The sequence below is a fragment of the Miniopterus natalensis genome, chromosome 3 (assembly GCF_054644295.1).
Source record: "Miniopterus natalensis isolate mMinNat1 chromosome 3, mMinNat1.hap1, whole genome shotgun sequence".
NCBI lineage: Eukaryota > Metazoa > Chordata > Mammalia > Chiroptera > Miniopteridae > Miniopterus > Miniopterus natalensis.
In genome coordinates, this window is record NC_142083.1 from 92,392,387 (window position 1) to 92,406,067 (window position 13,681).

Here is a 13,681-nt window from a genome sequence, read left to right on the forward strand (position 1 = left end):
TTAGATACATATTTTGTAGATATGTTCTCCCAATTTGTGACTTGCCTTTTTATTTTCTTAGGGGTGGCTTTGAAAAACAAACATTTTTAATTTTAATCAAGTCCAGTTTATCACTTTTTTCTTTTATGCTTCATGCTTTTAGTGACCTAAGTAAGAAATGTCTGCTTGTTCCAAAGTTATAAAGATACTTTCCTATGTTTTCTTGTAGAAGTGTCTTAGCTCTTACATTTGGGTCTGTGATCCATTTTTGTGTATGGTATAAGGTCAGGGTTGAGATTAAGTTTTGCATGTGGCTATCCAGTGTTTAAGCACAATTCAGTTTTCATTTCTCCATCAAATGATCTTGGAACCTTTGTTGAAAATGGAGTGACACTGTGCAGCTCTGTTTTTGGATCAGTTTTCTCTCTTTGATCTACATGTCTGTTCTCTAGTGAGGTTTTCTCCTGCGCTATGGCTGATATGACTAGAATTTGTCTTTTCTGATGACCGTGTAGCATTACTCTGCTGAGCCCTGCCTGACAAGAGTAATTGATGCCACTTGTGCCCCAGGGCTGTCTATACACCTCATCCCACCTCTCCCGGTGCTGGCACTTTGGCACTTAGCGTGTCTCTCTCCTTAGGACACTGGCATCGGGATGACACAAGAAGAGTTGGTGTCCAACCTGGGAACGATTGCCAAGTCGGGGTCTAAGGTAAGCCCCCCCAGTGCCCCTTCCTTCCTCTCCTTGAAAGGCAGCCCCCTCCCAGAGAGGGTAGGTGCCAGCCCACTCTGAACGCCAGCTTCAGTAGGAGTGTCCTCTGGTGTGAGCTCTGTGTTGGTTCTATGGAAACACCATGTGACATGATTTCATTCTATTGTTAGGGGGACATCTGAGGAAGTTCCTGTTATTTTATAGATGAAAGGCTGAAATAAGTACTTGATGCATAGGTGGAAATTGACTGGCTCTAGGTTCAAAGCCTGTTGGTGTAAGTCTGCAATATGCCATTCTGCCTCCTGAAGCTTTTCTCCAAGTCATTTCTCAGTGATTACTTGAGCTCCATAGGCTTGAGATAGAGGGGGTAGGCAGAAATAAATATTCTTCCTTTCACACACCATGGTTCACAAGAATAAATGTGGCCTGCAGTGTCCACGGGCAGGATGGTTCTTCAGAGCCCACCTCTGTGGGAACAGAGCGCCCATTGGGGTGGTTGGCTGCTGGTGCATCTTGAAGCCTATGAGGGGAGGCAAGTGTCAGTGATCATGGTGTCCTCCTCCAGTGGCTTTTGTGCCAGCCCAAGACAGGCTGGTGGCCCTCAGCTGCCTTTGTGCCTCTCCTTGGTGACCAAATGTTCTTTGTTTGTTTTGTGGGCCTAAGTGGTGCCTAAAATGACACTTTGCGCTAAGTGCTTGAAAATAGTCTAATTATTGGTCCAAAGCGATTTATAGAAATTTCCACTTTTAAAAAACTTCTTTATATAACTTACTCCCCCCCATTACATTTATTATATTCCTATCGAGGAAAGTCTGTGCTATCTCATGGACAGTATTCATAGCAGAGTGTCTTCATTTTACTTGATTTTTAATCTTAGAAAGTTTGCTAACATGAGTTATAATAGTTAAGTGCTGGTGGTACCATACAAAGCATGTCCTTGGTATGTACTGTTAGCCCATGAAGTGTAGAATCTAGGAGACATGCAGAAGACACATCTGGGCATGTGTGTCACATCCCTTCACCTCTGGAACCTCGGGCTGCCCTAAAGAAGCTGTCGCTCCTCTCTTTCTTGCAGAGAGGACGCGTGCACTCACACTGCCACTTCCTCACACCCAGGGTGTGTGACCCGTTGGCCTGACAGGCTGGGTTACAGGCCCTGTGAATCAAATACAGAACCCTCTGCTGCCCAGCTTGGGGTCTTCGGGCAAGTCACTTTACCCCTCTGTGCCATTGTTCTGTGTGTAAAATGGGTGAAAAAGTATTTAGTGTGGATGTCTTGAGGATTAAATGTGATCTTAGCCCTTGTTAGAGGAACGCACATAGGGAGTCACAAACGTCAGTTCTCTCTGGGGAAGGGGATGCCCTCCCTCTGACCAGCCTTTGCCACCACAGGCCTTTCTGGATGCACTGCAGAACCAGGCAGAGGCCAGCAGCAAGATCATTGGCCAGTTTGGAGTGGGTTTCTACTCGGCTTTCATGGTGGCCGACAGAGTTGAGGTCTATTCCCGCTCAGCCAGCCCAGGCAGCCCTGGTTACCAGTGGCTTTCAGACGGGTGAGTAAGTGACAGCGGGGTCCCCAAGTCATGCACAAGGAGTGTCCCTTTCCCTGGGACCACCGCAGCTAAGGGGCACTTGATGTGCAGAGTGGGATTGGGCTGAAGCATTAGCACTTTGTTTGGAAAGTTAGACCCTCCTCGGAAAACGCCACCGGGCCTTCCTGGGCCTTTTGCAGGAAGCCTGAACCTCATACTTTGGGGAGCCAGCTACTTTATGATCCCAATGGCCCGTGGTGTCTGTTTGGGCTCCGTGACTGTGCTCTGGAGTGTGGACTGTTCCCAGCGAGTCTCCTTGGTTCAGGGTTTGGCCATTCTCCTGGTGCCCCCTTGTTCTGGTTAGCCTCCATGGACTTTGTCTTATGGGAACTCATTCTTGATTACCTTACCCCCTGACCCATGAATTTCCAGGTTTGACCCACTGGCCTGGCCCCACTTTCCTGCCAGCTCAGGCCTCAGGAGTTTCCCTTCAAAGATGCTTGTTTGCTCTCCAGCATGCACTGGGCCATGTCTTACAGCTCAGTTAGGTGCATGTTCCAACACGATCTCAAGTCTGTATTTGAGGAGGATGACATCTTAGTCAAATGTGAGCATTTGTTCAGTAGGCCCCAAACTTTCTGAGTCCTGTTTTCCTGACAGTCTTTTGTCTTCCACTGTGGTTTTAGTAGCACATTGAGGAGGAGGCCCGACCAGAGCACAGCTCATCTCCCTCAGTCAAAATTAAAGTTTCTGCTTTATTCCATGAAAGCAGTGCTCAAGGTAGCAATGAGGCATCGACTTGTTGGGGGTTTGTCCCCTCCTGCTTTTCTCCTGAAATAGCTTCTCTGCTCTTAAGGAGACACCTGGCTTCTGCTAGAGGTTCAGAAATGCACAGAATTAACATGGAGTTAGGGGCAGTCTGCAGGCCTCTGGCTGTGTGCTCCCAGTGTCTGGCACAGTGCCCAGTCCTGCTCAGGTGAACATAAAGCTTGAGAGGTTGTGCTCCTGAGAGAGGATGTCCTAAGGGAGGAGAGCCTTGCACCACAGCAGCCACTGTCCCTGACAGAAAGTTGTTGGCCTAGGGGCTCGGCTGGGTGCAGAAAAGGTGGTGCTCTGGCTTCCTTTCTGTGTGTCAGCTTGGGCTCTGCTTGTGAAAACCAAGGAAGAGTCACTGGACTTGACGTATAGGATTTTTCAGTAGTCATGTGGAACTGGCTTTCCCTCTCTTGTGTGTCTTAGCTCCGGAGTATTTGAAATTGCTGAAGCCTCAGGAGTTAGAACTGGGACCAAAATCATCATCCACCTCAAGTCAGACTGCAGAGAGTTTGCCAGTGAGGCCCGAGTGCAAGGTGAGTAGGAGCCTGGGCTTCTGGACACGTGGGCGACAGCACCAGGTCAGTGAGGTACCTCTTGCTGGCCTGTTTTAGGAGATTCTGTCAGGGTGGTGGTGTGTGGGGAACACAGGATAGAGCTAATAGGGACATTCCGCAGGTTGGCTACTTAGGCCCTCTGAGGACAGGCTCTGGGCTTAGCCTCCTGACTGTTGGCAGTCAGGCTCCATTCACTCTTTCTCCCCTTGGGCAGCACTTTGTCTTCAGTCACTTGGAGGTCTCGCACAGTGCTTTCATCACTGCCTGTTTTGTCAGATATCACTGGCCCACCCACCTGGCCGGCTTGAGCCCAGGCTTGACTGAGAACCAGAGCGGGTGCTTCTTTGTGGTGGTTTTCTCTATCCATGTCTTACTAAATGCTTATTGAAGGTGCTGAGTGCTTTCCAAGGTTCACTACTAGCTTATAAAACTGCATTTATGTCACCAAGAAGGCAGCATGATCTCATGGTGGCCTGAACCTGGAGACATCTGGTTGTGGTGTGAGTTCTGCTCAGCATGTGCAGGCAGGATGTGTCCCTGCAGTGTCCTGGTTTCCCACCTGTGACACGGGCATGGCACTGATGAGCCCTCCCCAGCCTGCTGAGTTACCCCTGTAGCAACTTTCAGAGCTTTTGTTTCTAGAAATTTCTGTAGTCATTGTTTTTCTTTTGTCTCTTTTAGATGTGGTGACAAAATATAGTAATTTCGTCAGCTTCCCCTTGTACCTTAATGGAAAACGTATCAATACCTTGCAGGTGAGACACTCAGCTGTGTGAAGGGCTCAGGCAGCTATGGAGGCCAGTTGGTACATTTTGGGGCTGAATGGGCAGAGATGGGACTGGGTGATCCTGTCAAAATCCCAGGACAAGGTGGTCTTTGTGGAGAGGCGAGATCTGTGATGCAGATGAGGTCCTACCCCTCCACACCCCATTCCTGTGCACCAACTGTAAATGCCCACACCGTACATTTCACCCTGTTATAGTGTACAGGTCAGTGGTTCTTAATGTATTCAGTGTTGTACAACAGTCACCACAGTCAATTCTAGAACATTTTCATCACTCAAAAATAACCACCCCTGTACCCATTAGCAGTCAGTCCCCACACCCCCTACCCCCCATCTCTGGCAACTACTAGGCTACTTTCTGTTTCTGGATTCACCTATTCTGGACATTTCATATAAATGGAATCAAGCCTGATGGGGCCTTTTGTTTTTGTGTCTGGTCTCTTATCATAGGTTCATCTGTGTTGTCCTCTTGGGGCTGGATATTCCATTGTATGGTTAGACTGCTGCTTTATCCATTTGCCCACTCATGGCGACTATTCATGATATGTGGGCACATCTAAATCCTACCACCTGGTTCGCCCTTCTGGACACACTGTACTGGGGGAGGGGGTACTTGTTCTCAGAGCCTTTTGTGTGTTTTTGTACTCACCCACAATCCATTCAGGGACACCCCTTCCCCCAGTGCCGGAGTGGGTGGGGCTGGAGGCAGACGGAGGGGCTTGCACCTGAGGCCACCACCCTGGTCTGTCCCGGGAGGCTGGTTCTCTGCTCATCCTGAGGGAGCACTCACTAGCACCCAGGTGCCATGAGCTCCACCAGCTCAGCTCCATGTGGTTGTTGTGAGGAAGTGTCTTAAACATAATATTCCCCATTAATGTCCATTCCCAGGCCATCTGGATGATGGACCCCAAGGACGTGGGCCAGTGGCAGCACGAGGAATTCTACCGCTACATCGCTCAGGCCTATGACAAGCCCCGCTACACTCTGCACTACAAGACAGACGCCCCTCTCAATATCCGCAGCATCTTCTATGTGCCGGAAACAGTGAGCATTTGACTTGCTGCCCTCAGCATGCTGGGGCTGCATGTGGCTTGTCTGCAGCTCCCTGAGTGGGGCATCACCCATGGCGACAGCGTTTCCCATCACCAGTAGCACTTCCTGAATGGTTACAGCCCATCACAAACATAGCACAAAAATTAACTTGGCAGCATCAGAGAAAAGAAAAACCTATGCCTCTGGGTGGGTGAGCACAGAGTTGTAAAGGGAGGGAGTGTTTTACGTGGCGGTTTTGGGTGGAGCAGAGATGTTGGGCCATGAGGGCCTGGGCTTTTGTAAACGGAGCTGGCTCAGGGTGCCTGCAGGGATGCCCCGTGGAGCAGCCTGTGGGCTTCCTCTGTCTCCAGGCAGCATGTTCCCGACCTCTGCGGTGAGATGGATTCTGGGGTGCTCTTCCCGAGCGCCACAGTGGGATGGATTCTGGGCTACCCAGATAATTTGTGCGTTCTCCATACTTCCGTTTCACTCCTAAGACTTCTGGCTCATAGTAGCATGGTGAAATCTATGACAAAGCCTGCAGCAGAGAAGCCTGCTCAGGGCTCCCTGGCTTCATTTGACTGGAGCCCTCTTAACGCCCCACACCAATTATCCACTTAGGAAACAGCTATTCTTGACCCTCATTACTGAGTGTCCTTTGTAGACCAGCTATACTGCTTCCTGCAACAATTAATGCAGAATCTTGGGCCCTTCCAGGACCTCCAGATTCAGTCTTTATTTTAATAAGATCGCAGTGTGAAGGGTGTACAGACTGCAGGTTTCGAAGCACTAGGTTAGAGCAGGGCTTGGCAGGCATTTCTGTGGAGGGCCAGACAGTGGCTGGTTTGGGCTTTGCAGGTTACTCACAGCCGCAGAGCTCTGCCACTGGCCAGAAAGCACCATGACTGCACCTAAGGGAACAAGCAGAGACATGGTCCAGGAAACTATAGACACTGGAATTTATACCTCACATATTTTTCACATACCGTGAAATATTATTTTGCTTTTTTTTCAACTGTTTAAAAATGAAAAAGCCATTCTAGGCTACACCAGGTGATGAGCCAGATTTGGTCTGTGGGCTGTAGTTTGCTGACCCCTAACCCCTAGCAGGTTTGGTTCTGCTCACGGGGACATGTGATTCCTCCAGCGGGAGTGGGTTGGGGAAGGCAGCAGCTGCCCACAGAAGGCCCCCTGAGAGCTGCTGTGTGGGGATCCTCTCTGGGCGCTGGAATTCTGAACAGACAGTTGTGGGTAGTCTCCTGGCCTATCTGCTTCTAGATCACTGCATATCCACCCCACGACTTCCATTCCAGGGCCAGCATTGGGCAGGATGGTTCACAGAGTTATCAGGGCTCCCCCATGACCTTGTAGGTTCTGCCCCCGTGTGTGCAGCTGACACTGCCCTTTCCTTGCCCACAGAAACCATCAATGTTTGATGTGAGCCGGGAGCTGGGCTGCAGCGTCTCTTTGTACAGCCGCAAAGTCCTCATCCAGACCAAGGCCACTGATATCCTGCCAAAGTGGCTGCGTTTCATTCGAGGTATGGGGTCCACGCCCTAGAATGGGAATGGGAGTGGCTCCCTGCCTGTGGCCTGGGGCGCTGACTGCGTTAGAAGGAGCTCATCTGTAATGAGTGTGGGGTCAGGGAGGCAGCCTCAGATGCTGGCTGGGTGAGCCAGATGGGCGTGCTCACAGTGCCTCCCAGGAAGCTAACTGCCTCCAGATACTAGTCTTGATTTGGGGGAATGGGACAGATGGACATGTTTAAATTGAGTTGTTATAGTGTTTAAAGATATCACATGAGCTTTAGATTTAGACATGAACTGCCTTGATTTTTTTTGTTTTTGGTTAATCTGCACTGGAGGATATTTTTTCCCATTGATTTTATTTTTTTTAATTTATTTTTGTTAATCCTCACTCTAGGATATTGTTCCCATTGATTTTTTTTTTTTTTTTAGAGAGAGAGTAGAAGGGAAGGAGGGAGAGAGAGACATCAGTGCGGGAGAGACACATCGATTGGTTGCCTCCTCACACACCCCGACAGAGACCGGGAACCTACAACCCAGTTACGTGCCCTTGCCTGGGTACCAAACCCGAGACCCTTCTTTGTGCGGGCCAGCACTCTAACCACTGAGCAACGCTGGCCAGGGCAGCCTTGCATTTGAGTGAGATTAATAATAAACTCAGCATGTAAACCTTTGTGTTCATCATAGCATAAAAAGGTACAAAATACCCACAGCATTTATGACTTTAAACATAAAATCCAGGAAGTGGTTTTCAGAGTGTCAAAGTGATGCTGAAATGTTAGAAACTTCACTGGCAAAGGCTCGCAACCTTGCCTGCTTTTCCTCCGATCACATCTTCCTGACCTAGGCTGTCTGCATAAATTCCAGGACGTCAGGACTTTCAGGGACTGGGGTGGTGGTGCCCTACTGAGCCTCCTCCCTTTGTCCTTCCTGCCTCCACCTTACCCTCACGTGGTCATGTGAGCTTCAAGGGAGAATTTTGGGGCCGAATGGGAGGCCAGTGGGGGGGGCAGAGCTTTGGGCACTGTCAGGGTCCTGATGTGCCTGTTTCTCTCTGAGGTGTGGTGGACAGTGAGGACATCCCCCTGAACCTCAGCCGGGAGCTCCTCCAGGAAAGCGCTCTAATCAGGTAAGACTCTGGGAGCCGGCACCTGCTGAGACGAGGCCCTCACTGGCTCTCCTTTGCCACCAGAGGGCCAGAGTGGCTGAGGGAGTGAGAGCAGAGTGAGGAGCTACTGTGTTGAGGCCATGGGTAAGGGGCCATGTGCCTGGAGAATGCATGTAGATCACAGGTGCTTTGCCTGATGTTTTGTTTCATGTTTTCATAAAAAGGGTTGGGGGCCTGACCCACTGAGGAAAATAATGGCTGTGCTGGGGTTGGGGTATGTTCCCTCCCTTAACCAGCTCCCATTACCCAAACCCAGGGTGGCCACCGCTGGAGAGATTCCAGGCAGTCTGTCTCTGGTGTGGATGAGGCAAAAGACAACCACCGAGCCAGGAATACATCTGACCTTGGTCCCAGAAGGTCACTGATGTTGTGAAGAAGGCAAGGGCCGGGCCTCAGACCAGACCCTTCTTTGGAGTTGTTGCTCTTGGAATCCCCGGGGGCTGAGATGGCTGCAGTTGTCATGTCCCCATCCTGATTGTAGCAATAGCTACTGTTACTGAGAGTTCATTCTCACCCAGAACTGGAAACTGAGTCACGGAGAGGTCACACCAGTCCCTGAGGGAACCTGTATTTGAACTCACGTTTTCTGTCCACAGGCATTGCTCTTTCCCCAACAGTGGAGCTGGACTGACCCAAGGCTGCAGACAGGGCGTGTCCAGCCCCTTTTTGCTGCCTGTGGTTCTCAAGGGCTAGATTGTCAGTCTGAGACTCACCTTGATAAGAAAAGAATCAGCCATAAATAAAATGTTTGAAAGAATCATAAACTTACAAAAAAGGTGGAAACATGATACAAAGGACATTATCCCCCCTGTACCCTTTGAGAGTAAGGTGCCTGCCCTATACCCCATCTTCCCCAAATATCTTAGGGTGTATTTCCAGTGAACAGGGACGTTCTCCCCTGGCCGCAGTACAGCCTCCAGTGAGGGAGTTGGCTGGTGTGGCAGCACCGCCCTCTGACCTTCGGACCCATTCACTTCCCGCCATTTGTGTCGTCCTGTTGTTCTTTGGAACAAGAGGGTGTAGTCCAGAGTCACCCTGCCTTTAGTTTCTCTAGCTTCCTTCAGGCTGGCCGAGTTCCGCAGTCTTTCCCTGACTTTTGTGACCCGGGTGCTTCTGAAGGTTTTAGGCCAGTGACTTTGTGGACTGCCCCTTGTTGTGGGTTGTCGATGCAGGAACAGCATGAAATGACTGCATCCTGTCGGGTGGAGCCTGACTTTGACGTGCCCCGTACTGGTGATTTACGTGTGGACACTGATGAGGGGGTACCGGTCTCCTCTGTGTGAGGGTCTTTGTCGCCTTTGTAATCAATACATCACATTTCGGGGTAGTATTTTGCAGCTTTGTGAAGAGCATGTTGCTTTATCAAATTTTCAGTATATTTATTATATCTGTTTTCTAATATCCATAATTTGCTTGTATGGACTGATTTCCTGCTTTATTTATTGGGTTATAATCTGTTAGTGTCATGTATTTTGATGCCCACACAGTCTCCGATTTGGCAGTGGGAGCCCACTCGGGCCGACTGCTGAGCTCTTCCTCATGTCTCCGCCCCGTTTGGAGCACTTCCTAGCTTCTGGCACAAGGTGTTTCAAGCTCACCTGTGTTTTGCCCACATCATTTCCTAGCCCTGGAATTGCTCATTCCTCCAAGGAGCCTGGATTCATTTGAATGGAGAGTGGTATTAAGAGGTCTGGGCCCTGGGGATGCCATTGCTGTTGGGCTATCACTTCTCTCAGGCCTTCCTAGTAGACAGAGCTGAGGAATGTGAGTTTGTGTGTATTTATGTATGTGTACGTCCGCATCTCTACTGGTTTCTGTATCTGCTGAGTTCACCTGGCACCACTGGACTTCCTAGGCTGCTGCTTCCCTGTTTGCTCCCTTTGATGATGAGAAGTCTGCCTCTCATTCCTGTGGTACCTTTGGCCAGTCCCTCTCCATGTAATAGGTCTGCCATCACCATGGCGCTCCCCTGACATGGGCACCCCCTTCACCTGCTTGGGCTCCAACTCTACACAGGGGACTGCCCACTACCCCCCAGCCTGGACACCCTCCTCTGGGGTCCTTGGGCCTGGACACTCCATGCCAGGCTCCCCCTACCTCCACCCTGTAGGGACATTCTCCTGGACCTCTGTCCTGTCCTGTCCTAGCTGCTGTGGCTCCCCTGCCACAATTTTGGGTGCTGCCCTGTGGCTGAAGAACTGAGTCATTCAGGATGTGAGTAAAAGAGGAAAAGCTTAAATGAATGTTAAACATTACTGCTCCCCTACCCTGGATTATTAAAGAAATACATGGTAATTTCAGTTTGTTTTTTTTTAAGGAAAGGCAAAATATTAAGAAGAAAATAAAAATACATTAATTCCACTAATAAAGTAGCTCATAATTTTAAAAATTTTTAAGTGGTTCTTTATTTTTACTTTTTACATTGAACATAATTGTTTACTAACATTTTTAAATTTCAATTTTATTAGAGGTATAATTGACATAAAATTATAAGATATTTAAAGTGTACATCATGGTGATTTGATGTATGTATACATTGTGAAAGGATTCCAAGTTGCTTATAATTTTATGCCATTAAATAATGCTGCAGTTAACACCCTGACCCACAAAGTCCCAATTTTATAAAATTGTAGTTTGTAGCTATAGTGTCTATATTGTATTTGTGGTATTGACCCTAATTATGCAAAACTATGATGTATAGAGAGTAGCATAGTTTTGCAGATGTGTGCATATACATACACTGTGACTTGTCCATATTGAGATTTTTCTGGTTTTCTTTTAACACAGGTCCTTTTTCATGTCATTAAGGGTCATTAGAGGATGTGCTTTTTTTAAAAAAAATGTTTTCATTGATTTTTTTTAGAGAGAGGGGAACATCTATATAAGAGCAGAACATCAGTTGGCTGCCTCCTACATGCCCCCTACTGGGGACCAAGCCAACAGCCTTTCGTGTAGGGATGACACCCAGCCAACTGAGCCACACCAGCCAGGGCAAGTTTGTGATTTTTAATGACTGCACTTTTCCATCTTTCATTTTAGTCTACTCTCTCCTGTTGAACACTGAGATTGTTCATAATTGTTTTCCCTTTGATGTGCTGTAGTGAGACTTCTGCTCCATCAGTCTTGGTGACTCATTATAATTTCCAGGGTATAATCTCTACCGTTGGAACCATCAAGGCTGGGCTGTTTGTTGCCCTCCACAAAGGGCTGTCAGTCCACATTCCTACCTCTAGGAGGCGCATGTCTTCCTACCTGGTGTTTGCAAAGGGTACCCTTTCTTTTTGTGTTTTTTAAAATTTGGCCAGAATGGTATGTTGTTTACACTTCTTTGATTTATTAGTGGAACAGAACACTTTTTTCATAGCCTCTGGCTGCTAGTATTTCATAAAAATTGCTTGTTCATAATAAATGCATTTCTGTGCTGTAGGAAACTCCGGGACGTTCTACAACAGAGGCTAATAAAATTCTTCGTTGACCAGAGTAAAAAAGATGCTGAGACATATGCCAAGTTCTTTGAAGATTATGGCCTGTTCATGAGAGAGGGCATTGTGACCACTGCTGAACAGGAGGTCAAGGTAGGGTCTAGGTTTCCGGACTTTTCTCTGTGCTGCCTTGGGCTGTGGAGGAAGCCGGTGGAGGTCAGAAACCTGAGCTTCCCAGGATATGACAGTGACATATCTGAGCATCCCAGCTACTGCTGCCTAGGGGCCAGTAAGCGCAAAACGTGGCCTCAGGACTTCTGCTAGTGGTTGCAGTAGGCCCAGCATTGTGCGGGAGTATCCTTACCCTTCATCCTGTGGAATGAGACTCACCTCCCTCAGTTCCCTCACCTGAAGTGGGAAGGAAGTAGGCGTGTACTCTGTCTCCTCTCACTAGTGTTCAGCTGGCTCAGGAGATCACAAAAACAGGGCCAGGGCCAGGTACTGTCCACCAGGATGAGGAAGGGCGGAGACAGTGTGTAGTGAGGTCATGCTCATTGTGTGATTGGTGTAACTCCTTCAACATGGTGCCACTGGGCCACAGTTCAGTTCATCAGGCAGCATTACTTAAAAATGATACGATCATTCGATAAACATTTTTTGGTCTTTTTTTTAATCCTCAATATGTTTTTATTGATTTGAGAGAGAGAGAAAGAGAGAGAGGGAGGGAGAGAGAAACATGGATTGGTTGCCTCCCGCGCACTTCCTGACCAGGGATTGAACCTGGAACCTAGGTATGTTCCCTGACCGGGAATTGAACCTGCCACCTTTTGGTGCACAGGATCTCACTCCAACCAATTGAGCCACACTGGCCAGGGCTATTTTATTTATTTCTTAATCCTCATCTGAGGATATTTTTTTCCATTGATTTTCAGAGTGGAAGGGAGGGTGGAGGGAGAGAGAGAGAGGAGAGAGAAACATTGATGGAGAGAGACACATCGATTGGTTGGCTCCCACATGCTTCCCAACCAAGGCCAAGGATTGAACCTGCAACCCTTTGGTATTCAGGTGGACATGAACCACTGAGCAACACCAGCCACAGTGAGGGCTGACCATTTTTCAACTGCGATATAATTTGCATAGTAAAATTCACCCTGTTAAAGTGAATAATTCAGTGACACTTGGTACATTCACAAGGTTGTAAACATCACTGATACATCGTTCCAGAACATTTTCATCACCCCAGAAAGACACCCATCCCCATTAAGTAGTCAGTTCCAGTGTTGGGGTTTCATCTTTTGCTCCAGAACAGCAGCATGGAAGGAAGGTTCCCAAGGGGTTGTTCAGGATGTAGGGGAGGGTGGGACTGGAGTGCCGCCAGGCAGTCTGAGGTTCCCACTCTGCTTCCTCCCTGGACCCTCCTCATTTCTGGTGCTCAGCAAACTCATACCGCTCCAGGCATGGGCCTGTTTAAACTCTCCCCTCATTCTCAGCGTTTTTGTTGGTTAACAGCAGCTGAGTGGTCACTACAGAGGCTTCATAAATACTAACTCAGTATATTTGTGTTAATGGAGACCCATAACTTGTACATAAGCACAAGCTCAGCATCTGAATTTGAGCATGACTCGCCAGGCGGGTTTCCACATCCTTGTTCTGACCTGTTTTTCAACTTCTGTCCACCTTTCATCTCTATCACGTCACTCTTTCATTTGGGCCCAGCCCTATGCCTGCCCCCCAGCTCTTCCCAGTGTCCCCAACACTTGTTGTGCTGTGCTTATCAATGCATCAGTGGTATAGAGAGGGCAGAGTTTGTATCACATCCAGGCTGTTGGTGTCAGGGATCCAGGCCCCCAGCTTGTAGCTTCTCTGTCCTTACCAGGCAGCTCCACCAGGAATCAAGACTTCCTGGCTGGTGTGGCGCAGTAGATGGAGCATCAGCCTGTGCACCAGAGGCTCCCAGGTACAATGCCTGGTCAAGGGACACGTACTTGGGTTGCAGGGTCAGTTCCCGGCCCCAATTGGGGCGTGTGTTGGGGGGGACAATCAGTCGATGTCTTTCTCTCACATTGATGTTTCTGTCTTTTCCTCTCCCTCCTTTTCTTTCACTCTCTGAAAAAAAAAAAGTCAATGGGAAAAATATTCTCAGGTGAGGATTAAC

At 48.5% G+C, this 13,681-nt stretch overlaps 1 protein-coding gene across 1 annotated transcript in view; it reads left to right on the forward strand.

Moving 5' to 3' along the window:
* Nucleotides 1–13,681, forward strand: part of TRAP1 (TNF receptor associated protein 1) — a 58,440-nt gene that overhangs the window by 36,728 nt on the left and 8,031 nt on the right. Inside the window, exons 5-12 of the mRNA XM_087815684.1 lie at nucleotides 621–692; nucleotides 2,085–2,245; nucleotides 3,464–3,573; nucleotides 4,276–4,349; nucleotides 5,267–5,422; nucleotides 6,830–6,950; nucleotides 7,996–8,065; nucleotides 11,532–11,679. Coding sequence (XP_087671810.1) covers nucleotides 621–692; nucleotides 2,085–2,245; nucleotides 3,464–3,573; nucleotides 4,276–4,349; nucleotides 5,267–5,422; nucleotides 6,830–6,950; nucleotides 7,996–8,065; nucleotides 11,532–11,679 — 912 coding nt within the window. The remainder of the gene's footprint in view (nucleotides 1–620; nucleotides 693–2,084; nucleotides 2,246–3,463; nucleotides 3,574–4,275; nucleotides 4,350–5,266; nucleotides 5,423–6,829; nucleotides 6,951–7,995; nucleotides 8,066–11,531; nucleotides 11,680–13,681) is intronic.